The sequence below is a fragment of the Podarcis melisellensis genome, assembly GCF_964234715.1.
Source record: "Podarcis melisellensis genome assembly, chromosome: 4".
Lineage (NCBI taxonomy): Eukaryota > Metazoa > Chordata > Lepidosauria > Squamata > Lacertidae > Podarcis > Podarcis melisellensis.
In genome coordinates, this window is record NC_138531.1 from 37,586,482 (window position 1) to 37,614,459 (window position 27,978).

General features: G+C 39.5%; 1 protein-coding gene across 2 annotated transcripts in view; it reads left to right on the top strand.

The window, feature by feature from the left end:
* WWC3 (WWC family member 3) overlaps window positions 1-27,978 on the top strand; it is a 58,880-nt gene that overhangs the window by 1,187 nt on the left and 29,715 nt on the right. For both annotated transcript variants that reach the window (XM_081907533.1, XM_081907532.1), the window contains exons 2-6: window positions 18,478-18,587; window positions 19,208-19,411; window positions 24,606-24,682; window positions 27,140-27,219; window positions 27,571-27,700. In XM_081907533.1, the coding sequence (XP_081763659.1) occupies window positions 18,478-18,587; window positions 19,208-19,411; window positions 24,606-24,682; window positions 27,140-27,219; window positions 27,571-27,700 (601 nt within the window). The remainder of the gene's footprint in view (window positions 1-18,477; window positions 18,588-19,207; window positions 19,412-24,605; window positions 24,683-27,139; window positions 27,220-27,570; window positions 27,701-27,978) is intronic.

Genomic DNA, 27,978 nt, shown 5'->3' on the forward strand with positions numbered 1-27,978 from the left:
AGGTGCCCCTGTAAATCTTTTTTTCTCCTGCGTGGGAAGGATTGCCTCTGTTCTGAACAGTAAATTAGTAAGCAGGCAGGACTTAGCAGTATCTCAGCTTTGCATGGGTAGTGTTATTAGGTTGCATTACTTAATAAGAGTAGAAAATCCCCCCTGCCCCCAATAATGCTTAGGTGTTGTGTCCCGGACCTAAAATCTAAAACAACGGTATTGCAACAGTTCATTCTGGCTCTGTTCTGTGACATTTTGTTTCTTTTAGAGGTTATGGCAAATGCAGCCTTTTTAAGGCATACCATCTTGTATTTCGACATGAATAAGTATTGCTACTAAAATTGCTTTGGGACCAATCAGTATCCTGATGTGCCTTTGTATATTTTCTTGAATGAAGCTTTAATCATCAAAAAGCAGAAGGGTTCTTTGGCTCCCTCTCTATAATAGAAAGCTGTCAGCTTCTTTTGCTGAAAAAAACACACCTTTCCAAACATCTAACATTAAAAGCAAAGGTTGTGTTGGTGCATAAGAAAAAACTCCAGAGTCTGCAGTTACATAGTACCTTTAATAAGAACAACCAAAAAAGGTCACAAACATGTTACTTTTAGGAAACTTTGAACAAGTTTTAAAAATGTTATTTCTAAGCCTGAAATCCTATGCATTGTAACTTGAAAGTTTATTCTGTAGAAATTAGTAGGCCTAACTTCTGATAAAATATGCATGAAATTGAACTGATAATAGTATTTAAACTTAGGCGCTATTAGTACCAGTGACAAAAGAAGCTAAACACACCCTCTTAACAGTTGTCAGTGATTTCATGTAGTGAGTTTACTTGTCAAAAAGCAGGAGGTCTTTTTTTTTTGTCTAGTGCCAGCATGGTTGAATGGATAAAACATTGAAACTGAGTCTAGAAGGCTGAAGCTCAAACTGCATTTCAGCTGAAGACTTGGGATGAATTGTAATCACTTATTTTCCTGTGTTTACAAATTAGAAAATAGTAACCCTTTGTACAGTTGCATGATTGAGATGTTGTTGCATTAAGTTGCTTTACACATGGGAAGTGCTACAGAAAACATGTTGTTACTTACCATGCCTTTGAAAACATCACGACTAGAATACTGTGGTGGATGCAAGAATGCAAAGTTTATTTTTATAGCTTTTGACATTGATCCCTGTGCACACATGTTCAAAATTTCATTCATATTTATTTGTTTGTTTTATTACACTTCAAGGGCAGCAAACATCAAAGAAACAATACAGTACAATCAAAATTAAAATAATCATAGTCATGTTTGGAAGATCACATAGATGCTGCCAAAGCATTTATGAATTAATGTACTGTCAAGCATTATTTTTTTTTGTATTTTGTTTTAAAGATCTTGGTCCTGTTTGTGACTATTGTATGCTGGTGCTAAAAGGAAGATAGAACAAGCAATATCTTCTGGCAGAACTCCTTAACTGTCAGCAGGATTTCCCATGACAGCATGTGGGCTAGGTCTAAGACTATGATTCCTGTGGTATATGCAGGCAGAGTTCCTATTTTATCATATGCTTTTATGGATCCTACTAAACTAATTATAACCATGTTTGCCTAGATAGATCAAAGAAAAGAAATATTTGAAGGGAAAAAATGTCAGGAAAAGACTTGTTTCAGAAGGAAGCTAGCTATAATATGCTTTTTATGATCTATTTGAGAAAAACTTGCAGAGACAATTCACCTGCCTTCTTTTGAGATGCATACTGATTAGGGGTGCTGTCAAAATTTGCTCCAGCCTGGTTTTGTAAACTAACTTCCGGATTTTTTAAAAGGCCATCTCAGAGGACAGGCAAAATTCCAGGACACAAACACACATAGATTGGGGGCAGGTGTTCTGGTTGCCTTACTCCTAGCCTCCACTAGCCCTCCCCTCCCTTCCCAATTCTTAATCTTAAACAGGAAAATTGGCGAAGAACAGAGAAGAAAGTTCCCCTATCTGCTTTTTCTGTCGTCTTGATACTCACTGTAGCACATAAGGACTAAAGTAGTGCTGCATTTCAGAACATAAATAAAAGTAATAGCAAGGGCTGCTGCAGTGGTCCCAAGTGCCATTGCTTTTTCAATTCCAATGCCTAGCACACTGCATGCCAGGACTGAAAAAATTAAGGAGAGTTCACCTGTAGCTAATATCAAGTAATGGAAAGCTCAGAGTGGGTTGTCCTGAAGTATTCTAGTACCCTGCCATCCTTGGCAAACAGGGAATTCTGTTTTGTTGCATGTCTTCTTACAACATCTCCATGATCCAGTCGGACCTCTTCTGATCTGCCTGAGCACCTTCTGAATGTTTTCCTACTGGGAAGCTCTTACTTTCCTTTTGCTTCATTGGAGTTCTTCAGGAAAGTGTTGTTGGCCCTCTCCACTTCCCTCTGCATTTATGAGGAGTGGTGTGCCTACAAGCTGGGTCAGGCCATAAAGCAGTTTGATGAGTTCTGCCAACCCAGTAAGTTCAGTCACGGTTCTTGTCTGCGATCTGAGTCTCCATCACAGCACAGATCTCAGATGAGAAGTTCAAACCTTTCCACTCCACCCAGTGCAACGGTTAAGAAATTGCTCTGTTGTAGCACAGGGCTGAGAGGAGACATTGAAATATCTCTTCTCAACCTATCACCGTAGTGGGGGTTGCATGTGTGCACCTGTGTTTAATTATGAGAAAGAGTCTATATGACCCTTGCAAGGTTGGCTGAGTTTTTGAATGCATTCCTCTGGCTGAAAAGTGTGAGTTGCCCTTGCTGCATGCGCTGCCTGAGTGGCCTGCCCATGTCCCGTGATTTTGTACTGCCTATACACTGATGACACTTCTACTAATTTGCCCCCAAGCTCTCGCCCTTCCCCAAGTTTCATATCTCCAGCTGCCTCTAATATTTCCACCTAGACATATTTCTGCCTAGTTTGTCATTTTCCAAGCACTTATTTCCTTTGCTCATTTTACTTACCCATTGAAATATTGAGCAGGCATGTAGCAGAAACTGCTTCCTGTGCTTCCCACGTCTAGTCCATTGTCAAACTATGGTGTGTTTCCCGTTATAAAAACATGGCTGTTGCTGCTTGATTCAGCAAAAACAAACAAACAAAAAGCAACAACAACCCTCTGGGCCTCACCCTGGTCATATCTTTTTCTTGATTACTACATAATTTCCTCCTCTGGTTTTCCCTTCTCTCACCTGGGTCTACTGCTTTTCCAGCAACTTGCTGCCAAAGCATTCACCTCTGTTGTTGCCAGAATCATTCACTACCTCTTTGTAATGCCCTTCCTTAAATCCTTACACTGACTTCCTGTCCATTCCTGAATCCTGTTCAAGCTTCTTATCCTTGCTTTTAAAACCATGTAGGCCTTGCCTTCTTTATCTCTCTAGTTTTCATATAAATCTCCATCTGTTCCCTTATCTTGACCACCTATTGCTCCCCTAAACCATCTGAAGTTCTTCACAGATGGCGTTTTTGCTGTGTTTTATGCATGGAACTGTCTTCCAGAGTGCCAATGTGCTTACTTCTCCTTCAAAACTATCCTCTCCTTTTCATTGAAGCTGTTGGTACACTGGCCTCCAAATGTTGTTATAACTAAATCTGAATAACTTCAATAATTAAGTTATTTTCCTGTTAACCCACTGTTGCTGCTGTTGTTTTATACTCCGCCCATCCGGCTGGGTTTCCCCAGCCACTCTGGGCAGCTTAGAGCACATAAGAAATTGTAAAACATTAAACATTAAAAATTTCCGGATACAGAGTTGCCTTCAGAGTTGTCTTCTAAAAGTCAAATAGTTGTTTATTTCCTTGGCAGCTGATGGGAGGGTGTTCCACAGGGTGGGCACCATTACTGAGAAGTCCCTCTGCCTTGTTCCTTGTAACCTCACTTCTTGCAGGGAGGGAACCGCCAGAAGGCCCTCGGAGCTGGACCTTAGTGTCTGGGCTGAACGATGGGGGTGGAGACGCTCCTTTAGGTATACAGGACCGAGGCCATTTAGGGCTTTAAAGGTCAGCACCAACACTTTGAATTGTGCCCAGAAACGTACTGGGAGCCAATGCAGGTCTCTCAGGACCGGTGTTATATGGTCTTGGCATCCACTCCCAGTCACCAGTCTAGCTGCCACATTCTGGATTAATTGCAGTTTCCAAGTCACCTTCAAAGGTAGCCCCATGTAGAGCGCATTGCGGTAGTCCAAGCGGGAGATAACTAGAGCATGCACCACTCTGGCGATACAGTCTGCGGGCAGGTAGGGTTTCAGCCTGTGTACCAGATGGAGCTGGTAGACAGCTGCCCTGGACACAGAACTGATCTACAGCTCCATGTACAGCTGTGAGTCCAAATTGACTCCCAGGCTGCGGACCTGCCCCTTCAGGGGCACAGTTACCCCATTCAGGACCAGGGAGTCCTCTACATCCACCTGCCCCCTGTTCCTCCAAAACAGTACTTCTGTCTTGTCAGGATTCAACCTCAATCTGTTAGACACCCTCCATTCTCAAACTGCCTCAAGACACTCACACAAGACATTCACTGCCTTCACTGGTTCTGATTTAAAAGAGAGGTAGAGCTGGGTATCATGCACATACTGATGAACACCCAGCCCAAACCCCCTGTTAATCTCTCCCAGCGGCTTCATACAGATGTTAAAAAGCATGGGGGAAACGACAGAGCCCTGAGGCACCCCACAATTGAGAGTCCAGGGGTCTGAATACTCATCCCCCCCAACACCACTTTCTGGACACAGCCCAGGAGGAAGGAGTGAAACCACTGTATGACAGTGCCCCCAGCTCCTAGCCCCTCAAGACGGTCCAGAAGGATGTTGTGGTCACTGGTATCAAAGGCCACTGAGAGATCCAGCAGAACTAGGACACAGCTTTCACCCATGTCCCTAGCCCGCCGGAGATCATCAACCAGCACGACCAAGGCAGTTTCAGTCCCATGATGAGGCCTGAATCCAAATTAGAAGGGATCTAAATGGTCTGCATCCTCCAGGCAGGTTGAGTCTGGGCCCCACCCCCTAGGCCAGGGGGAAAGGGCCTTGTAGGGAGTGTTCTTCAGCACTTGTTTCCATCGCTTTAATCTGTAGACTGCTTTTTGTAGATTGCTTGATCGTGTGACCCTAATTCTATTTAAAATGCCATGTGGCAGTATACATTTGTCACATTATTATTTATATAGATTAAATTTTAACAGGCGCTTGCTTTAATAAGATTACATCTGTTCTTGTTTGATTTTTTAAAAAGGAAAGCTGAGTATGTTGTCATTTAGAAACTAGTCATAAACCTTTTATCTACATTTCCAAGAAAGAATGTTTGTGAGTATTATGCATTCCTATGAAAGAAGAAATATCTGTGTGTTTTCCTATACTGAATTGTGTTTTCATAACTGGAGAGCTTGAATATCAGCCAAAACTACTTTACCAGAAATACGCATGGAATGTTAAGTAAACCCATGAAATCTTGTGCTTTTGCTTTTTACAAAACAGTAAAAATGTGTGCAGTTTCTTTTTGTATTAATAATGAACGAAGGGCACTAGCCAAATTTTCAAATAATTTTAATTTTTCAACACAAACTTTGTTACCAAGTTTTCCGTGTTTAGCTCTAATAAACAAATCTATGGCCAGGATTCAAAGAACTACTTTGAGCATCTTTAGTGGGACATTTTGCTTTGAAAAGCAGGTCTTGCTGTATCACTGTTTTGCTGAAAATCCTTGTGGTTTCAAAAACAGTTTGCCCTGTGGCATAAGGAACTGGCATTTGAGAAGCGTAATATAAAGTTCGTTTGGATGTATAGAAGGCATTGCAAGGTGTTTTTTTTAAAAAAAGATTCTTTCAAATTGCTTGTAACGTAATTTAAATACTCTACCAACCCACGAGCTAAACCAGGAGTGGGCTGCCTTAGCTCCTGACAACCGGCGACTCATTTTCTTTTGCAGCCTGAAAGTAAAAATGAAGTCCAAAGCAAAATGTTTCTTTGCAGGCATGGCTTGGGTTCCAGCTACATCTCACCAGGATTTGAGGTCACTGCCGATCAGGTGATTGATGGTGATTTCAAACTGCTTTTGGCAGGGATGAGCTATGAAATTCCATACCCCCCCCCCAATATTACACAAGTACTGATAGCATGCTAACACACATTAAATAATTGAAGGTTGCACCAAAATTCAGATGAAAATAAGAACCGTCTTCCTTGTTTGCAAACTGAATGAAGATGTTAGATGATGGCTTAGTGAAACTAGTATTGTATTTAAGTACCTGCTTAATTTTAGCTGATACAGCTCTCTTTGTGGAAGTACATGCTGTACAGAGCTATGGGCTTGGAAACCTCAGAAGCTTCTCTTAAAACTTCAGAAGTGTGAAAGTCAATTAATGATAAAAACAACCTTAATCAGTAATACTTTTAATTGGCAAAATATGCGTAGTTTTCAACTAAATAAATACATGAGCAGAGTGACTTGTACAACAGGACTTTTTATTCCCTCTCCTTCCAAATTTGCCCCCCACTGTCCCCAAATAAGCTTCGTAATTAGGGGGCATGCAGGACGAAGAGAGTGGGAAGAGTCCAAGTGAATGTCGTTCTGTTTGCACCACTTAACACAGGTGTACCCAATGTGGACCTTCCAGATCTCCACTCACACCTCCCTGATTATTGATAATGCTGATTGGGGCTAATGTGAGTGTACCCCCACACATCTGGAGGGCACCTTCTTGGCTACCCTGGTCTAGTATCCTAGTGCATGGAACAGGAGTTTTATTTCTCTCCTAATTGAGGTTGTTGGGATTAAGAAAACTTGGAAGAAACAGGGCACCAGGAGTGGAGTGATGTTTGACAGGACTGTGAACTCAGTTCTAGTTCAGTGGTACCTCCGGTTGCGGTCGGGATCCGTTCTGGAGCTCTGGTTGGATCTCAAGGTTTCTGCAGCTGGAGGTGCCTGCTCTGCGCATGCGTGTGGCACAATAGAGCGTTTTTGCACATATGCACAGCGTGATAGAGCGCTTCTGTGCATGCGCGTGTGGCGAAACCCGGAAAAATATTTCCAGGTTTGCCGTGTGCACGTCCCAAAGGATATGTAACAAGAGGTGCAGGTACGTAGAGGTACCACTGTACTGAAAACAAATTTCTGAGTTCAGTTTGTGCTTAGAGTACGGTTACCACACATCCCTGTTTTCCGAGGACAGTCCCTGGATTTACAAATCAGTCCCCTAACAAAATCCTGTCATTCCTATTGAAGTTGAAAAGTTTTCCCAGATTCATTGAAAAAAATCTGGTAACCTTAGCTTAGAGGCACCCTGTTCCTTAATGCTGAGAATTCTGTTTTATCCCTTTTACACCTGTTTCTGGTTAGTTTATCCTGGGGTTCTAGTAAAACGTAGAAGATCCTGCCAGTGTGCCCATCTCTGCTTAAGAGGATGGGGAAAGAGATGGTGATATATGACAATTTAATACAGCTGTGGATTAGATGATGAAAAATATTTTGCACAATTCCAGCTCCCTTTAAGTGTCATTCTTGTATATCCAAACTGTTTTGCAATGGAAATCATTCTTATTCTGGACTCCTTTGTGCTAGGACACACTTCTCAAATTCTCGTATGCCATTCAGGCACGAAACTGGTTAGGGAACTTGTTGTGAAAGTGGTGATTAATTTGATATGAATAACTTTATCTGTCATTCTGAATTTCAGTTGAATATCCTGCTACACCATAGGCGAGCTTACAAAAACTGGTATGCAGTATTATTTGAGTTGTTTTCTCCAGTTCTAAGGATTTCATTTAGGATTTCATTTGCATATAGATTCTAATGCTATAGCTAGATGAATTTTAAACTTAATTTTTAAAACTATTTAGTACAATAGACATACTTCAATTTCACCATCAAATAATGTGTTTCTGTGCTTCCTGTTCCTTCTTTTTAAAATAATATACTTATGTAGACGTTTTTAGCTACTGGGCCAAAAAACAACAAATACTAGTATCTTGAAAGAGTACCAAGATTTCAAAAAGCAAATAAAACGACATTTTTAGCTCTTTTAAAGATTCATTCTCCTTGGCGAATTCTCTTTGTACATGCTCCTTTTCTTTCACTGTTTTTGGAAACAGTTTTCTTAGCATTCAGGCTGTACACACAGCAGGGCACACTACAGATTTCTTTCCTGCTGTGTGTAGAACATTCTAATGTGGGACAGAGACTGAAGACAAGAATCTCTGTCCTTTTTCATACTGAACTGAGTAGGGCCTACTTATGTAGCCATTTATAAAACCAGAATCCAGTAAATTTCCCCGTGTGCTGGCAAGAGGGGAGGGAAATTGCGTAAGCCTGAGATGTATCTCTGCATTGGCATATGTACAAGCTAGACATCAAAGATTTGTGTAAACCTGTCTGAATATTAAATGCAAATTTAAAAAATAAATAGGCTTTGATTTGACTTGAATGCTTAGGTTACATGCTTCAATATTTGATAATCTATTTTTGTTAAGATTCACATCAAGCTGTTCATTTGCCTATGTCTTGTAAGCTAAATGAGCACATATTGGGTTTTGCAAAATACTAAAAGGCCTGGAGACTGCAAAATTATTCCATATAGGTTTTGCTCTGCAGGTTGTACTCTGAAATTAATTTATAAATGTTTCAGAGGATTTAGACATATGGACAAAGTTCATGTATAGAAAACTGCAGTGAAGATGAGCCATTCTTAAGCAGAAGGATGTTTTAAAGTTGAGAATCAATCACAGAGCATCTACAGTTCTGGTCTGGAAAATATGTGTCTGCCCATAGAAATGCATTTATTTTGCTTTTCCATGAATAAACCTTTCAAAATGCAGGATTGTAAATTTGTAGCTTAAATATTCTTTAAGTATGCATAAATGTATATAATGTATATTTAAAATACACTCTTGGACTTGTAAAAGCTCTGTGGTGTCTACTTTTGGCGGAGACAGAAAAATTAATGAAAATATTTTTAAATGTCTCATGTTTGTCACTATTTTTTTTATTATCTAGGACGCCAGCATTACTCCCAGCTATTTATAATGAATCCAGCTATATATATTTTACACGCATACATCAGAGAAATCATAGTGCTCATAATATGGGAGGATTTCCATTTTTTGTTCTACTTACACTGAAACAGCTTTTCGCTATGCTAATTTTGAATTTTGAAACCAATTGCTTAATAATTGAATATATTTATTAAGAAGAGCCTAGGCAAGTGTTTTATCTGTAGATTCATGTTAATTTTTTATTGAAGAAAGAGCACTATTCCATATTGGAAGGTTTTCCCACCCTTTCTTTTTCTGTAATTTTCTTTAGCAGGACAGATTTGTTCTTTCTGGTATTCAGGTAAAGATACTATATGTAAAAGAAAGTCCAATACAGCATTTAAAAGTTGTGGAATGAAAGGTATGCTTGCTCTAGTTCCTTCAGGAAGAACAGCAGACTACTTTCCATGTATCGGACAGCTATATACATACTGTTTCCATTTCCAAATCAAAATATTTCTCCTTCAGTTGGTGCCTTGGCAGTGGTAAGCAACCTTTTTCAGCCTCATAGGCTGCATGCCAGTGGTGGGTGGGACCAGAAGCAAAAGTAGAGGAGCAATGAATGTGACTTTTACCTTCGCACAGAGGTTCCTATATATACACATCCACCTCCTCCCCACATATGTAACTCTTCTTCATCCAAGCAAGCAAGCAAGCAAGAGGCACCACAGTTGAATGGCTTATTCCAGCAAGGAAGAAACATTCAAAGGTGGGAGCAGGGCAGGCAGGTGAGGATGTGCTGCTTGAGCAGAGTCCCCTAGGTTTGAGGTCCTCAGTGCCTATCTTAGAGAGCACTTGCACGCTGGAAAAAGTACTTTTAGTGAGGCAGTTAAATAGTTGTGGCAGGCATTTTGATCCTGAGCTATGCTTTTTATTGCTAGGCATAATCACAGGCATTCACTACATCAGCAGAAGTCATAGCTTGCACAGATAAGACGCTTTGTACTTCTGATGATGGCAGATGCTTGTAAGTCTGTCTGGATAAATGAATTGCTGCAAACCATGAGCAACCCAAAATTATTGATAATCAGAGGCTAGTGGGTATCTATCTACAATAGCTGCATGGCTTGGGCCAGGGACCTTGTGATGTCGAACAGCACTGGGTCTGGGAAAGAACCCTGCGGCAGCCCACTTGTCACTTCTTTCCCCGATGACAAGGAACTATTGGAGAGCATTCTTTGGGTTTGATCAGTCGACCAGTTACAAATGCACCAAATAATAACACTGCCTGATGCGGGTGGCGCTGTGGGTTAAACCACAGAGCCTAGGATTTGCCGATCAGAAGGTTGGCGGTTCGAATCCCCGCGAAGGGGTGAGCTCCTGTTGCTCGGTCCCTGCTCTTGCCAACCTAGCAGTTCGAAAGCATGTCAAAGTGCAAGTAGATAAATAGGTACCACTCAGGCGGGAAGGTAAACAGCGTTTCTGTGCGCTGCTCTGGTTCGCCAGAAGCGGCTTAGTCATGCTGCCCACATGACCCGGAAGCTGTACACTGGCTCCCTCGGCCAATAAAGCGAGATGGGCGCCGCCACCCCAGAGTCGGTCATGACTGGACCTAATGGTCAGGGGTCCCTTTACCTTTTACACAATAATATCATGGGGGACTTCGTTGAAAGCCTTACTGAAGTTAAGATACATCACATCCACAGCATTCCCCTGATCCACTAAGAAATAAGATTAGTCTGGCATGACTTGTTTTTGAGAAACCCGTGCTGACTCTTAGTAATCACAGCATCCTTTTCTAATTGCTTACATACTGACTATTCCATTAATTGATTAGGTGTTTTGATATGAACAGCTTTCTCCAACTCTGTATCGTTATAGACAAAAAAGTACTGCCCTAACGTTCCTCGCTGCATATTCTGCATATCGTTAAGAGAAGCTGGTAAGGTGGAATATATGTGTGTGTGTGTGTGTGTGTGTGTGTGTGTATGATGTATTGGTAAAGTTCGCAAAAGGATTTTAATTCTGAAACTAAATGTTCTGTGTCTCTGGATTTATAGCTGATATGACATAAAAACATGTTGGTATAAGGGTGTTGCCAGTTAAAATATTCAGCTGTTACAACATTTCCAGACTGGCATCCAATTTTATTACACCCAGAAAATAATTACCGTATTTTTCGCCCTATAGGACGCACTTTTTCCCCTTCAAAAATGAAGGGGAAATGTGTGTGCGTCCTATGGGGCGAATACAGGCTTTCGCTGAAGCCTGGAAAGCGAGGGGTCCGTGCGCACTGACCCCTCTCGCTCTCCAGACTTCACGAAGCCCTGCGCAACCCTCTGGAGCCCGGCGCGAAGTTCCCTAGGCTTGCGGATAGCAGGCTGTTCTGGGGCCTGGGGGGGAAATAATTTTTTTTCTTTATTTCCCCCCCAAAAAACTAGGTGCGTCCTATGGGGCGGTGCATACTATGGGGTGAAAAATATGGTATGCAAATAGGAGTACTTGACCATATTTTGGATGCGGTGTACTCAGTGATTATTTTTTGCATGCATTTGTCTTGGTACGGAAACTTGAAATATTATTGCTATCATTTGAAAGAGACTATGACATAATGCTTCATGAAACCTTTGATGGAAAGTGCTATGCATAGTATTTAATTCATTTGCTGGCCTTTTGTACCTTTTGGTTAAGAATAAATTAAATGTTTCTAAACTTGCAAATTTACCTTGTCAAACTGTCAATTTTAAGATTTCTGTATAATGAGTCACAAAATGATGACCATAGTAATAATAATAATAATAATTTTTATTTATACTCCGCCCTCCCCAGCCAAGGCTGGGCTCAGAGCGGCTTACAAGCAATAATAAAAACAAGTTGAATGATTACAACTTAAAAACAAAATTAAAATACGGCATTAAAATATTGAAACATTAAAATATTAAAATGTAGCCTCATCGCAGGAGGAGAAGGAAAAGAAAAAAGAAAGAAAGGGAGGGAATCAAATTGGCTCCAAGCCAAAGGCCAGGCGGAACAACTCTGTCTTACAGGCCCTGCGGAAAGAAATCAGATCCTGCAGGGCCCTGGTCTCATGAGGTAGAGCGTTCCACCAGTAGGGTTTTTTGTAGCTGTGCCATTCTTAACAAAATGTATCAGATCTGAAATAATATTGTATCCCTGAAATATGTTTGTGTTTAGTTCCAGTTAGTGTAAAATTTTTCATATCTTCTCACAGTGATGGAACCTTTGCAAGGGCCATTTTAGGGTGCGGATATCATTTCCCTATATTGTACCACCTCAATTGTTTGATAGCATTGCTAGCTTGAACAAAAGCATGAGCTTTACATACAGCTAGCAGTTCCTAGAGAGGTACACAGTAAGCTAGAATTCCACCCATCAAATGGTTTACCAAATTCATTAGTTCAAATTGAAGTACAAATTGCAGTGTTCAAATATCCCCAGGTGCCAGGCACGTTTTGTGTCTGGCGCAGGTCCAATTGCGACCACGTGAAGATCTCTGGATGCCAGGTTGGAGACTGATATCTCCATCTGGCTGGCCCCTCTCCAACTTTCTTGAGCAGGTAAGCAGAAGGGCTTATTTATTGCATCTCGGACCCAGGGCCATGCCCTACTATGTGGCCAGGTTGCCTGGGAAGTTCATGATTATCATTGGCACACACCATCTTAATATAACACTGTCTTTACCTCTGACCTATCCTTTCTCTATCTTCCAAAACCTTTGGAAGATAGCTGAAGGTAACCCTGTATTGTGACATTTTTAACGTTTGGTGTTTTATTACGTTTTTATGGGTTGGAAGCCACCCAGAGTGGCTGGGGCAACCCAGCCAGATGGGTGGGGTGTTGTTGTTGTTGTTGTTGTTGTTGTATCTTTCACCCCCCTTTTCTTCAAGGAATACCTGGCTTACCCCACTCCTTAATTAATCCCTACAATGGTAGGTTAAGAGGCTGTGGCTGGCCCAAGGTCACCAGGTGAGCTTCATGATTGAGTGGCAAGTTGAACATGGATCTCCCAGGTCCCTAACCACTATACCACATTGGCTTCTGCTGTAGAGGAGCTATATAAATTAAGTAGGCAGTTTTACATAGTTACTGGAAGGAGTTTTCTGTAGGTTGAGAACTCTCAGTGAAATACTTCTATGTGGGATATGCTATAGAGATTTAAGTTCTTTCATTTATCATTCTTCCGGCGATGTATACCTCACAGAAAAATGCCAACAGGCAGCCGATGTCTAAGGACAAATTTTGTTTGTTGGTAATCACTACAGAAGAGAGTTCTTGGTACTGATCCTATTTAAAATACAAACATAGGAAGCTGATATACTGACTAAACATTTCTGAAGTTTGGAAACTACAAGGGAAATAATCAGAGGAAACGGAAATGTTTATTTTAAGCTTAATGATACTTGGATTGAGGGGGGAGAGTAGAGCTGGCGGTGGGGGAACAGAATGGAACTGTGGCTAATATTGGATCCTATGAAAATAACTTCTATCTGTAGAAGTATTATGGTTAGTCATAAATTACCACTTAGAATAATAGAATCATACAATTGGAAGGTTGGAAGGGATCACCAGGGTCATCTAGCTCAATTCCCTGCAAAGCAGGAATCTTTTGCCCAACATGGGGCTCAGACCCACAATCTAGAGGTTAAGAGTCTCATGCCCTATCGACTGAGCTGTGTTGATGCTCCCTAGCTTAGGTTTTTCAGTGGATTTCATTTCCAGCAATGTTCTCTATGATAATGTAAATGCATAATTGTGATGGTATAATTAGTTGAGGAATGTAGCTCCTAGTGGCTGACAACATTTTTGTATATTTAAGAATAATAATGTTGAATGCTGGAAAAGTAAACCTTTTTTTTCCTAATGAGGTGCCAATGGAGAAAAGTAGATGAACTTGGTTGTAATGGTTCTAGGGGTTGCTTGTGCGTAAACCGGCGCAATACCTGGCTGGGTTGCCTGAGTGAACCTTTTCTGTCCGGACAGCAGTGGCTGTCTCAATCGCTGGCAGAATCCGTCAGTGGGCGTTTCTTGAACTTCTTCCAGCAAAGAAGCTCTTTGACGCCTAGTCTCCTCCTACTCTCCCTGCGCGGAAGCCTTCTGCACAAGGAGGGTGTAGGCAGCGGAGGACCCTTACTCTCCCCGCTGGTCCCTGGCAAGGAGTCATGGGACCGCCTCGCCGATTCCCCCATCTGCCCCCCTTCTCCACTGATTCTCTTCCCCAGAAGATGGGCTGCCTCTCCCCATCCCGGGACGCTCTCTGGGACCCCTCCGTAGCCCGCTCTCTCCCTCCGGCCCTGATGGCAGTTCCCTGGCATTGATATTACGATTTCTTTTTCGCCTTTAAAAAAGCAATATTAAAGTTTTGAGCCCAGATAATACCTGCTCCCCATTTCAGAAGCCAGAGGGGGGTTCACTAGGATTTTCAAAGGATGAGATTCTTGAGCCCACAGGTCAGCTTTGCAAATTACAATATTTACTAGCCCACATTTTTTAAAATGAACCCAGTGCTACTGCATATCTTCTGTGGAACAGTTATTAACTTGTATGAGATGATTAGGCTAGTGACTATTTTCAGGCTGACTGAGCAGCAGAAGCTGAATATTTTATTGAAACAAAAAATTGCAGACAGGCTTCTTTTTCATAGTTAATACAGGTTTTAGAATTCAACTTTTAAAGGTTCAGAACTAAGATTACTTTTATATAGATTTATTTTAAGCACTAGAACACAGTTTGCCCAAGGTTAGAGATTTTGAAGTTCCATTGATTTTAGTGGGAAAGGTAAGAACATGTAACTTCTCTTTTAATTTTGAACTTCGAAACATTTAATTTTGGTTGGATTATGTATTTAGTATACAGAAAATAAACTAAAAATAATTGTTTAGCTAATGTCAGAATAAAACCAGAGTGGTAACAGTTAAGATCTTTGCAAGTGTACATTTATATATATATATATTGCATCTATAGCTAGTAAAACTTGAATCTTTAGAATCTAGAAAGAGGTAACTAACTAGTTTTGCTCCCTAGTCAAGCTGTTAAGATGTGTGCATTGTTATATTTAAAATAGTGGATGATTTATAGTCCTGTTGTTCATCACAGATGGTTAACTTTTTTGTGGAATAACTGATGCTTGTTACCAAAACATTAGAGAATTCAAACATTGTCTGCAATATTGTCAAAAGTTCTTAACACTGAAGAGGTAGTTCTGTTCTGCACTACTTACATAAATTGGAATTCTAATAGAGATATACATTGTTAGTTTTGTTTAATACTTGCCTACACAAGAACATTTACAACTGTGTTAAAAATGAAAGAAAAATAGGCTTTGTGTCAAGTGGAACATATGTTAATTTCATACAGCATGCAACATAAATAGCTGCTTTTTTCAGCTGGCAGGGTTTATGGTAGGCACATTCAGTAAAGCAGCTAGTTGGAGACCAACAAATGTGCACTAGTTCTATTCATGAATGTGCCTAGATATATATGTGAAGCCCCATTGTGGCTTACATGGTGGGTGTTGTAAGTTGATGGTGTTGATTGGGAACAGTGGAGATCCATAACAAGCCATTAGCAAGGATTGAGACAATAAGCCATAGGTGCTTCCATTATGTGTTTAGCATTTGTATGATTCTACTTTGGAAGGAAGGTGTAATAATGTGTACAGGTGGAACAATGCATATTTATGTAGTAACAGCTGGCCGGATTCTTTGGAAAACAATATTGTGCCCATAACAGAGGCATAGCTTGACTCTGGCTTTCCCCTTAAGTCTGGAATGTATTGGAATGTATTGCCAGACAGGCTGTAGTTGCAAAGGTGAAGGAAGTTCTAATAGTGCCTCCAGCACTGAAATGTTACTTGGGGAAAAAAAGCACAGTAAGCAGCTCTTACTGTGAATAACTCTACTCCTTGTTTCCCTCTTCTGATAGTGTAGCTGCCAAGTTCACAAAAGAGAATATTTCAAAAATGTCAGACAAAGACTTATAAAATCAGAAGCCTAACATTTTGTCATTGTGATTTATGCATGCCTTTATATGGACAGTAAATGTGATACAACCAATAATTCATAATATAAAAATACAAATGCTGTTGGGGAATTTGCTTATTAAATATTTGAGCTAGTACGTAACCTATGCTTAATAACAGAAAAGTTTTACCTTTTTGGTTCTTCCAGAAGCAAATGTAGTGTTAATAGTGATGCAACTTCAGTCTGACATTGTTTTTTTTAAAGATAGGTGTATTCTTTTGTTCCATTTGTTAGAATTTTATTAGTGAAGACATGTCAAAAACTGTTGCCTTTCTTGGCACTATCAAGAGATAAACAGCCTGCACGCGCTTGTCACTTTGGAGCCTCTTAATTAAACACTTCTCAAAATACTTTTGAAAACTGGTGTAGCAAATCTTTTGTCTGTCTGGGTATCTGTGTGCAAGAGAGAGCTGCAGGTTGCTTCATTAGCTCACAATGGCATCTCTGCACACGGCCAATTATTCTCTCAATGAGAGCGAGCATTTGTGGTGAGTCTGCTGACTTGGTAATTTAAAATAAGATTTGAGTTGCGAGTCTTTGGTTAAAGGATTTTCCATGCAGATTCTGCAGTATCCTTTAGGCTTTTTTTGCTGCTCAGCTGGAATGCCAAGCAGTGTGGTGAAGGCTGGCTGTGTCTGAATGTGATACGAAACCAGGGACGGAGAACTTGTGACTCTTCAGGTGTTACTGGGCTCTCAAGTTTCATTAGCCTCAGCCCCATGGCCAGTAGACAGAGATGACTGGGACTGTAGCCAGCAACTTATGGAAGGTGACAGGTTTTCCATCCCTGTGCTAAACTATAGTTTATAGTTTATAGCCTCATCTGATCTCATTGTCCCCTGTCCTCCTCTGCAGAGGTTGGTTTGGGTGCTTTTGCTCCTGTTTTTGCCTAACCACAGCTTATCACCCAAATTAACAAGCTGTAGTTTAATTATTTTTTTTTAAAAAATAACTTGAAATAATGGTTTTAAATTTAATATTAACACAGTGAACAGGGAACTGACTGGAGAAAGGAAAGAGAGTGGAAACAGCAAAGTGTCTTACCAGGTCAGTCAGTAAACTATTGAGTAGGGTAGAGATGTAGTGAGTGACTTGCCAAATAATACAAGAGCAGAAATCTAGTCCATAGTGGAGACCTGGCAAAACCATAAGAGACCTATTGGGTTTCTTTGAAGTCTGGTTTGAACAATACACAGACACCCCACACATCTGGGGTTGAATTAGGCAGTATTCCTTGCAGCCGTGAGTAATGGTGAATCCCAGACACTCCTGAGTTAGTGGGAAAACATGATTGGGAAGTTGAAAACAAAATACTGTAAAATCAATTACCATAATGCAGGAACTTTGAAACGCTGTAATCCTTTCTTGTGGACAGTAGGTTCAGGAAAGATTTCTCACTTAGAAAGGAAGAGCTGAAATCATTGTTTAGAGCAGGAATGGGGAACCTGTGAGCATCCAGCGTGTGGCAGGTTGCTGGTTCCCCCATCCCTGATGTAGAGCAAGAGAGATTTGTATCATGACAAATAAACCAATATTCCTACCTTTGTTGTAATTGTCAGGGTGGAAGGGATGCTTGCTAATTCTCCCCAAGCCTTTGACAATGTATGTGAGTCAATTTTAAATATGAAAATATGCAATTGGAAATGTTCTTTCTGTTTTTTACTAGAAAAGTAAAAAGTTTCTAGTTGTTAGATATGTCTTCTTTTAGCTTGAAACTAAAACTTGCAAGCATTTTCTGCAAAAATGTATGATGTGAAAATGCTTGAACAATGTTGATAAATCATATCTGTCCACAGCCATTGTTACAAATATAACTGCATGTAAAGGCTCAAGTTGATGTATGTTCTAGGTTTTGATGATGTGAAATTAGGGTATTTTACAAATGACTGCATTTGTTATAAAAAATCTTTAATGTCAGTAAATGTTTCACTTCTAGATTTTAAAAGAAAACAAACTCACTTTCTTGTGCATTGATATTTCTAAAACAAAAACAAAAAACGAACCATATACTAGGCTCAATTTGTAATAGCAATGTATTTCAATACAGTCCTTTTTGTTAGAGGAAAAACCTGTAGGGCTACATACCACAATAATTAAACTGTTAAGCTTAGAATGCAAAAAGAAAATCTTGCCTCTCTTGTTCTACAAGATATCTTCCAATATCCACCTCTTGAAATAGTACGTGCTTCATCCAACCAGTGCTAACTTCAATGTTCAAAGTCTTGGTGCAGGAATGGGGAACCTGTGGCTTTCCGGATGTTGCTGGAGAACATCTCCCATTATTCTCATCTTTTGGCCAAGTTGGTTGTGACTGATGAAACCTGGATTCCAACATCAACAGCAGATGCACAGGTTCCCCATGCTTGCTCTCTAAGGCTTTCCCCAAATTATAACTTCTATAGGCAACTGTAGTGTCACTTAGCTGAACGCTTCACTTTTAACCCATTTCCATTTTTCATGCTATTTATAGGATTACAAAGCCATTGACATTTGCTGACTGTGTTGGCGATGAACTGCCTTTAGGATGGGAAACTGTTTACGATCAACAGATTGGTGTTTATTACATGGACCATATCAATCGTAAGTAAAAGGATTTTTTATATAAAAAATGCCTTGGAACTAATGCAGTTAATTTTTTTTTTTATGCACCCATAAGCCTAAATGAATGCACACAAGTAATTTCTATAGAAATGTATTTAGGAGCACTGTACTGGGTAAGGCTAAAACATAATTAAACAGTTCTGACAACGTGAAATATGTTAATGGCTCCCATGAGCTCAGGTTATCTTTGTGTAATTTGATGTAAAGTTTCTGAGATATAAGGTAGCTGCATTTGACGGAGGTGTGACAGTGAAATAAGATGGACAACCTTTATAAACACAACTGCTTGGATCTGCTTTCATGGCTCAGCATAATTCGTTTCTTCTGAAGTTATTTGAAAACAAGAGTGGATGTTTCTGACCTCTTGCAGGTGCAAGGAAGAGGCTCATGCACATAATGCTAAACGGTGGTTTTTCGTTGCATCCAAATCAGGCAGTTGAAGGCTAGACCACATATTTTAGAAATAACTGTCTTCAAATTAGAAGTCATTATAGATGTGGAGGCCTGCCAGTTTTGTAGGTTGCAAATTGGTGTGTTAGTATGATGATTATGTATTTTGCCACTACAAATCTTAACACTTCCCCCCCCCCCCTCGTCAGAACTCACACAGATTGAGGACCCAAGAGAGCAGTGGAGAAGAGAGCAGGAGCGCATGTTGAAGGAATATTTAATTGTTGCCCAGGAAGCACTTAATGCCAAAAAAGAAATCTACCAAATTAAGCAGCAGCGTTTTGAGCTAGCACAAGAAGAATATCAGCAGCTACATAAAATGTGTGAAGATGACAGTCGCTCTTATGCCAGCTGTAAGTTTACCTTTAATCTCCAAATGGTTCATATTTGAATGCTGGGCTTCTATGTATTTCTCCCTAGCTGGATTAAGAACTTCATTTGCAAATGCTTCCTGAACTGCAGCAGTTCCGCCTCCTTGATTCAACAACTGGAGCTGTGGAGCCCTTTTTTAAAAGGGTTGCAATCTCACTGATGAGCCCTCTTATTTCACAAAAGAGCTGTTAGCAGGGATTTTCAGTTTTTAAAGAGTTATGCATGTGCAGTGGATCGGAGCCCAGACTCTGATTCTGTTGCTTTGATTTAAAACTCTTTAAGGTCTATGCATTACGTGAAGAAATTCTGAAATCCGTAAAGCTGATGTTAGACCTTTTGTAAATCCTTAAAATGCAGTTTTGTTTTAATGGGCCTGCACTTTTTAAAACTTAGAAGGTATCAACTGCTGTTCATTTTAATATGTTTTGAGTGATACTTTAAATGTTTTGTGGTTTGTATTTGTATTAATGTATGTTCTTAACCAGGGGTCAGCAAACGTTTTCAGCCAGGGGCTGGTCCACTGTCTCTCATACCTTGTGGGGGGCCGGACTATATTTTGAAAAAAATAATGAACGAATTCCTATGCCCCACAAATAACCCAGAGATGCATTTTAAATAAAAGCACACATTCTACTCATGTAAAAACACGCTGATTCCCAGACCATCCGCAGGCCGGATTTAGAAGGCGACTGGGCGGGATTCGGCCCCCGGGCCTTAGGTTGCCTACCATGGGTAAAAAGTTTGCAGACCCCTATAGTAACCACCCAGGTTTCCCTTTGCAGGGAAGGGCAGGATCCAAAAGTAAAAAGACAATAAAAAATTATAACAGAAAACTGATAATTTTGTTTCCATGTAGAATCTTCAAAAATTAAGGGCCTAACTCGATTCTGTGTACAGATATGTGGAACGATATCAAGCAGGTTTTTTTTTTTTTAAAAAAAGAAAAGCTGCTTCAGAAGGCTACTATTGGGAACATTTGCTCTTATTAGTATTGCCTTTAAATAATTCATTGATTTATTATTTTCTGAAAGCTGTCTTAGTCAAGCCAGTTTTACACTTTGCAGGCTAAGTTGAAGTTTCTGAGCTTTATTAAGAAACCATCTTACATGTGGAAAATTTGAGAAACATGATATAATGCTGTTATTTATTCATCCTGTCTGTGGAATTCAGAATATGATGGCGCTATTTAAATTATAAATGGTTTGGATCAAAAGCAGTCAAGTCATGTTAGGTTCCATGAAATAATGTGAAAAGTTAGCAATACCTAACTTAACTATCATTGATTCAATAGGCACTAAGTGAGACTAACTTGCTCCAGTTCCAATCCAGTGATGAATTTGCCTCATGCAACTTTGTGTGGCATGAAAAAGTTGATTTGTATATTGTTGAGGCAGGGAATATATGCACAACGAATTGTTTATATCTTCAGTGTGGCTTTCAGTTTTTATTTGGTTTAATACCAGCCCTCCAAATATGGCATTGCAACTTTTTCTCTAAACTCTAGGGATTTTAAATATCAGGTAGTGCTCTGTTGGGTGAGTGCTATTGTTAAGCTAAAAACCAACTACAGTGGTACCTCGGGTTAAGTACTTAATTCCTCCTGGAGGTCCGTTCTTAACCTGAAACTGTTCTTAACCTGAAGCACCACTTTAGCTAATGGGGCCTCCTGCTGCTGCCGTGCCACCGGAGCACGATTTCTGTTCTCATCCTGAAGCAAAGTTCTTAACCCGAGGTACTATTTCTGGGTTAGCGGAGTCTGTAACTTGAAGCGTATGTAACCTGAAGCGTATGTAACCCGAGGTACCACTGTAGTATGTTTTGATCTCCTACTTGTGCATCTGTGAATTAGGGCATCAGAGTATTTAATAAAGAGAAAACTTATATTACAAGTTAAAACTTCAACTGTGCTGGCAGACAGCATTTTATCCAGTATCTAAAAGGTCAGGAATTCAAGTTTTACACCAGGGCTGTGATCCAGAGGGTCCTTTTGTATGTGTGATGGGGGTGCAGGGTATGAGTATTCTGCCTGGTGAAAATTAAAAGAGAAAATCCTACAAATTTGAAGCAGCTCAGTGATCAGTATTATTTTCATTTTAAATTATCACTCATGGCACACACCTTTTGGAAAATCTAACAGAACTTCTATAATTCTTTAACAAAGGTTTAAAACTTCGTGCACTACACATTTCTTGTGAGAGGTACATGGCACCAAACATGTCAGAAATAGAATCAGGAAAAACAATTTAGTTGTAATTGATGCTTTACAGTATGAGTCATTCTGTTTTTATAAAAAAAAATTTCCATAGTTTTCAAAACTGACAGTAGAAAATCAGTAGCTTGATTTTCTTTAGCTATTGAAGCTTACAAATACGTATTTTAATGTTTGTTTGGCATAAATATTAGAGAAGCAAGGCCTGTATTTTTCTTCATTAATTTGATTCCTGAGCCCAGAAAAATACATTGCTTGTAACAGAAAGGTTTAAACATAAACAGCTTCCTTGCTTTTTCTTAAAATATGTGTAAAATGCTATTTTACTTCTCACTTCTGAAAATGCTAATACAGAAGGTGATTTTCCTTGACTGAATGTTATTTTAATAAGCTGTTTAACATACATATCCTTTTTTCAGAACTATGTACTAATGAATGAAATATAGGCTTGCATTAATTTTATTTCTAAAGATTAAAATCTATTATTTGCACTGGGATACAGTAGTTGTGAAAAGCTTGCTATTTACCTTTTACCAATATGCCAAATGGCATTGGATAGAATCTTAAAAGCATTTAAAATACTTTCCTCTTTCATACATACTATAACAACTGTATTGGTTGTTTTGTTAGGTGGGACAGCGACAGTCCTTCCTGCTCTTAGCTGTATCTCATAGCGGAGATACATATTAATCAGTCTAAATCTTTAAATTAAATTTATAATTTGTACTATGAAAAACAAATGGCATACACTTGCCTCAGTGTTTGATTTTGCAGGAACAGAAGTATTACAGTTCATCTAGCAACGAAGGTTTTTCAGGTAGAAGAACAGTCATTATGCATATAATCCAAATTATGTGTGCAGATATCAATGAGATAAAATAGTTTCCTTGGCCCATTTCTTTAACTGGCATGTGTAACTATGCTCCCTAGTTTGTTTGGGTGAGCCCAGGTTTAGTGTTAATCCAGGAGCAGTTCATATGGCTATTTAGGAGATGGATTTCATTACAAAGTGACTTCTTCCCTTAATATTCATGTGGTAAAGCTGCTATGTGTATTATTATTATTGCCATTGTTATTGTTATTACTGCTACTACTACTATTTGCATTGCCTATTTGTCCTATGTGATAAGGTGCCAACAATGTGAAAGTACAGTATCAAAATCATTTAAAACCTTTTGCAATAAAAGAATACAGTCATACCTCAGGTTGCGAACACTGCGGGTTGGTGTTTTCGGGTTACGGACCACGCCGAACCTGGAAGTACTGGAACGGGGTACTTCCGGGTTTCGGCGCACGCGCAGACGCACAAAATGATGTTGCATGCATGTGCCGAAGCGCCGAATTGTGTCAAGCGCATGCACAGACTCGGCGCTGTGGGTTGCGAACGTGCCTCCCGCACGGATCACGTTCGCAAACCGAGGTATGACTGTATGGTGTTTCCTAAAAATATGTTCCAACACACATCAAATGCCTTCATGTGATAAAATTACAAGTACTGTGTCCTCTAGACTCAGAATGTTGGATCCAGCAACATACAAGCAACATTCCACCCCCCGCCCACTCCAGAATGGCTCCAATGGATTTCCTAACCTTTTGGAGTAGATTTTGAGAGGATGTTGCAGGGGAGAGGGAAGGGTTGGTTCCATTGTTCAAGTGGAATTCTTCTTTGTGAGTAGAATCCATAAGTTCTATCTGATAGTGCTGAACCACTCATCAGAAACTAATTCAATTTATACCACTCAGTATAACAAAATTTCTTAACACAGCTTACATAAAAACAAACACGCCATGTAAAATTTCCTATAAACAAAATAAAAATGAAACTGTATAGCACAAATAAAGCTGAGCTGTGTACAAAACAGAATTGAAAAGCTAGTCATTTACTGTACTTTATGAGTTTTTCCAGAGTACTTTCAATGTGGATTTTTTAAAATAAAAAATGACACAGCACTCCTCACGAGTCCCTATGGTGGGTTGTAGCAAATGACCACATTCTAGTATGCCTGTGATGAATTCTGCTCATTATAAAAGTGCATACACAAAAACTACTATATATTACCAAAATATGAATTTAATGCAAGCAGAATGTAATTTACATTCATGTCAGACTGTCATAGAATTGTAGAGGGGGACTCTGAGGATCGACTAGTACCTTAGACACAGTATTAAAATACAATAAAAATACGTACATATGCATAACAATGCACAAGACATAATTCATTTTGTTTAATCTGTATTACCAGAGGAAGAATATGAATCAAAAGGGGATATTACCATATGCCTATGGTATGTTTTGTGTTGGCAGTCAACATCCATTATTTAATGTCATGTATATACATTTATATACATTGTATATACAATGTCCTGTATTTACTGTATATAGAATGTTTTAGGTTAGTACTTTTGTATCCAGCAGACAATAAGAACTATGACCACAAAAGAAACAATTTTACATTTTGTCATCCGTGTTCCTAGCATTCAATTAAGCAGATTATTTTGGGGCAGGTAAAGAGAATGTATTTGAAAGCGTTGATCTTGAAAGCAAAACAAAACTTGTCGAAGGGAATTTTGTTAAATGGTTAATGGTAATTCACTAGGTTTCATTAAATGCAGTTTATAAGAAATCTGTTGCCTCTAAACTGTTTTTTGCATAACTCAAAATAAATACAGGTGTGTGTGTGTCACCCCCACATATAAGTTACAAAATTATGTGTTTTAAACTCTCCACTTCTTTGTAGGATAGACTATAAGACTGCTTGTCCTGATTTATGGTATGCATTGGTATTAGTTGAACTGATTGATGTCTTCAGGTAGACAACATGTTTCCACTTTAGCTACAGAGGAGTAAGTGGAACAAGTGAAGCATAAGATCTGGCTGTTAAACATTTAGTTAGCCTAGCATTTACAATGCACTTAATGAACTACTTCTAGTGTTTTGAAAATTAAGACGTTTTCTGTTTGTTCAGCATTCTCTGGATTTTCAACCAATACCAAATACGACCCATGTCAGATTAAAGCAGAAATAGCAAGTAGGCGTGACAGAGTGAGTAACCCTTTTCTAATACTTCATGCTGAAAATAATCAGTGTCACCTCTTCTTCTTCACTCTATAAGCTTTCTTTGTGTTTTTGCATTTCAGCTTTGCCTTAGAGAAGTAATTCTAGTGGAAAACTTGACTCCAGCTCCCTGCAACTACCCAAACTCTTTATTGTTTTTAAGGGTTGTATGCTCTCTTTAAAAAAATAATAATCAGAATCATTGCACCACAAATTCTATCTAAATTTTGAAGATCATGTTAATTGAGAGATATGTTTGTTAGCTGCCACTGTGAGTTACTCAATTGCAGCACACATATATTAAAGTCGGATACTTTCATTGGTAGGGTAGGGAGTGGCAATGGCTCAGTGACAGAGTGCATGCTTTTGTGCAGAAGGAAATCCCTAGTTCGGTCTGAAACACTGGAGAGCTGTTACCGGTCAGCGGTAGAATTGCTGAATTGAGCAATGGTCTTATTTGGTATAAGGCAGCTTTGCATGCTCCTTATTGAGTTGTAATACCCTAGGGCAGTGATGGCCAAACTTGGCCCTCCAGCTGCTTTGGGACTACAGTTCCCATCATCCCTGACCACTGGCCCTGTTAGCTAGGGATGATGGGAGTTGTAGTCCCAAAACAGCTGGAGGGCCATGTTTGGCCATCACTGCCCTAGGGGCATTGGGATGGAGCAAAATGGAAGATGTTCTGGCTGCCATTAACAGTATGATATGCTCCCATATTGGGCTGAGTTGAGTAATGGAGGTAGTATATTGTATCTGAGCTTATACTTTAGGCTGCATGTAACTCTTTACAGTAAGCAATAAAATATAGATTGAAACTGACATGATATATCATAGGTATTCCAAAGCAATGTTAAGCACTACAAACATGTTCCTAAATTGCAAGTTCTTTTCATTCACCTATATTGAGAGAATGGTTATCAACTTTCCAAACACTCTAGATAATGAAATATATCTTTTTAAAGGGTGGATGCATTTGAGTTAGCTATTTTTTAATGTGACCAGTCCTAAAACCAAAACTTAATCAGGCATATTTATTCTATGTGTATACATAGTATACATAGAAAAACTTAACTTTTTAAGAAGTCTTCCTGAGATCAGTTGGTGTTTTCCTAAGTTCTTTACTATTTATAGTGGTAAAATTATAGCAAAATAAACACATAGTTATAGATGTAGAAATTTCTTTAGCACAATGTAATAGACCATAACTTCTCCAATTATTTTGCCAATTCTGTTAAATCAGTTATAGCAAAAAATAGTGACTTCCCCTGGCCCTCCCCATTTGCTCCATACTTGACAAGTTGTTTAATTGTTATTTGCTTTCCTACTTTGACCAAACATGGTATCACTGCAGCTTAGTAGCTAGGACTGTGCACTGGATTTAGCCATAAGCTCAACCCAAAACCAAATTGGGCTGATTCAGAGGGATCAAGGCTTGACCTGAGTTGGGTCAAGACAGCCCTGGGTTGGGCTGCTTAGAGGGGTTGTGACATCTGGTGGGAAGGCTGCAGACCCCATCAGGAATGGATTTGCAAAACAGCACCCTGCAGGATTGAATTCTCCATTCACTCAGCTCATTCAGTTGTCCTGGGTGCAGGCAATCCTTTGCAAGTGCCTTTCCTGCAGGACTGAATCTTCCTACTCTGCAATCAAGGAGAGTAGGGAGAAGATGCAGCTTTTCCTAATCTCTTTCCCACTTCTGAATATATGTTATAATTAGGGATTAGAAAACCCTAATTAAACATTAGTACAAATGTCACAAATAAAGTTTAAATTTGACTTGGGAGCCACAGGAACAGAAAGCATGGAGCCATTATATTGCCTGCGTAACTTGGATGCACTGTTTCAGTGGCATTTGGTGAATGATTTTGTCCACAAATAAACTGCTAAAGGAACTATTGAGTCAAGTACATGGAGCATTTTTACAGCATGCTTATGAATATAGTAAAACAAAGAACTGAAGACACAGAGACATAGACAAAACGACATGCATAATTCTTGTCCTCAGTTACTTTTCTTTATGCTTGAACAACCTGGAATATTTGGTTGGTATGTCTGCAGCCCAATATGGCTGCCTTTCTAAAATCAATTCCTGCCTTAATAAGGTGGCAATCCTAACCCCACTTCCCTAGGAGTAAGCGCCATTGTATTCAGTAGGACTTACTGTTGAGTGGACCTGGTTAGGATTGTGCCGTAAGCTAGGATGTGCATGAGCTGTGTTCACTTGCTTTTCTCTTACCTTTGTGAAAGTGAAGAAGGAAACTAGGAAACTACAATTAGCCATTACTTCTGGACCAGAAGTTCTGATTAATGGTATCCCAATAAACTAGGATTTAGAAATCCACTTTAACCAGTAAAATGGAGAAAATACATGAAGGGAACAATTGCAGCAGTAGTAGTATGTTTCCAGTGCATACTATTCTCTTAATTTTTTTTTTTGGTCTCCAGCTTTCTAGGTTGAAGCGGGAATTAACGCAGATGAAGCAAGAACTACAGTACAAAGAGAGAGGCGTAGAGACACTACAAGAGTGAGTTCAAATGAAGCAGGATGAGTTGTTTTGCCCTAATTCTTGCTGGTGTAGATAGTACAGTTATGAATGTTGTTCATAATAGCACTTCGTTGATGTTTGTGCTTACCAACAATTTTCCAAATAATTCTAACATTTCCTGTGGGAATGTTACAGTGAACACACAGTGTTTAATTTGGGAAGCTCCTCCTCATGAATTGTTCCCAGTAGGAACCCACCCTTTACTTGCCTGTTCTCTGGCCATTATCTCGAAGGCCAGTCCCCCCTCCCCCCGCCTTGAGCATTAAGATTGATTTGAGTTTATATATTACCAGAAATGGGTAACTTTCCCGCTACTTGTTTGTATAACAGGATTGACCGTAAGATGTCAAATGCCCATATGAATTACAAATTGGATGAAGCCCAAGCAATAATGAATGAGCTTCGAAGCATCAGGAAGGCTATTTGTTTGGGTGAGAGAGAGAGGCAAGACTTGATGCAGGTAAGAAGCTGTCAGTTACTGTACTTATGAATGACATTTGTTGTCTTATACAAGACTGGGAATTTATACCAAGTCAGAACGCTACGTCGTGCATACATAGTTGGTCAGTAACGTATTTTGTGGAAATGTGTTTCTCATTTTTACCATTTAAGGATTTACCATGCTTTGAAATATGAAAGGTCCATAGTTCGTTCCATTTCCTTGTAATGTAATGTAAGATTAATCACATCAGTGTTTCCTCTTCAACTGACTCCTGTTCTTCAGTGTTTGTATTGTAA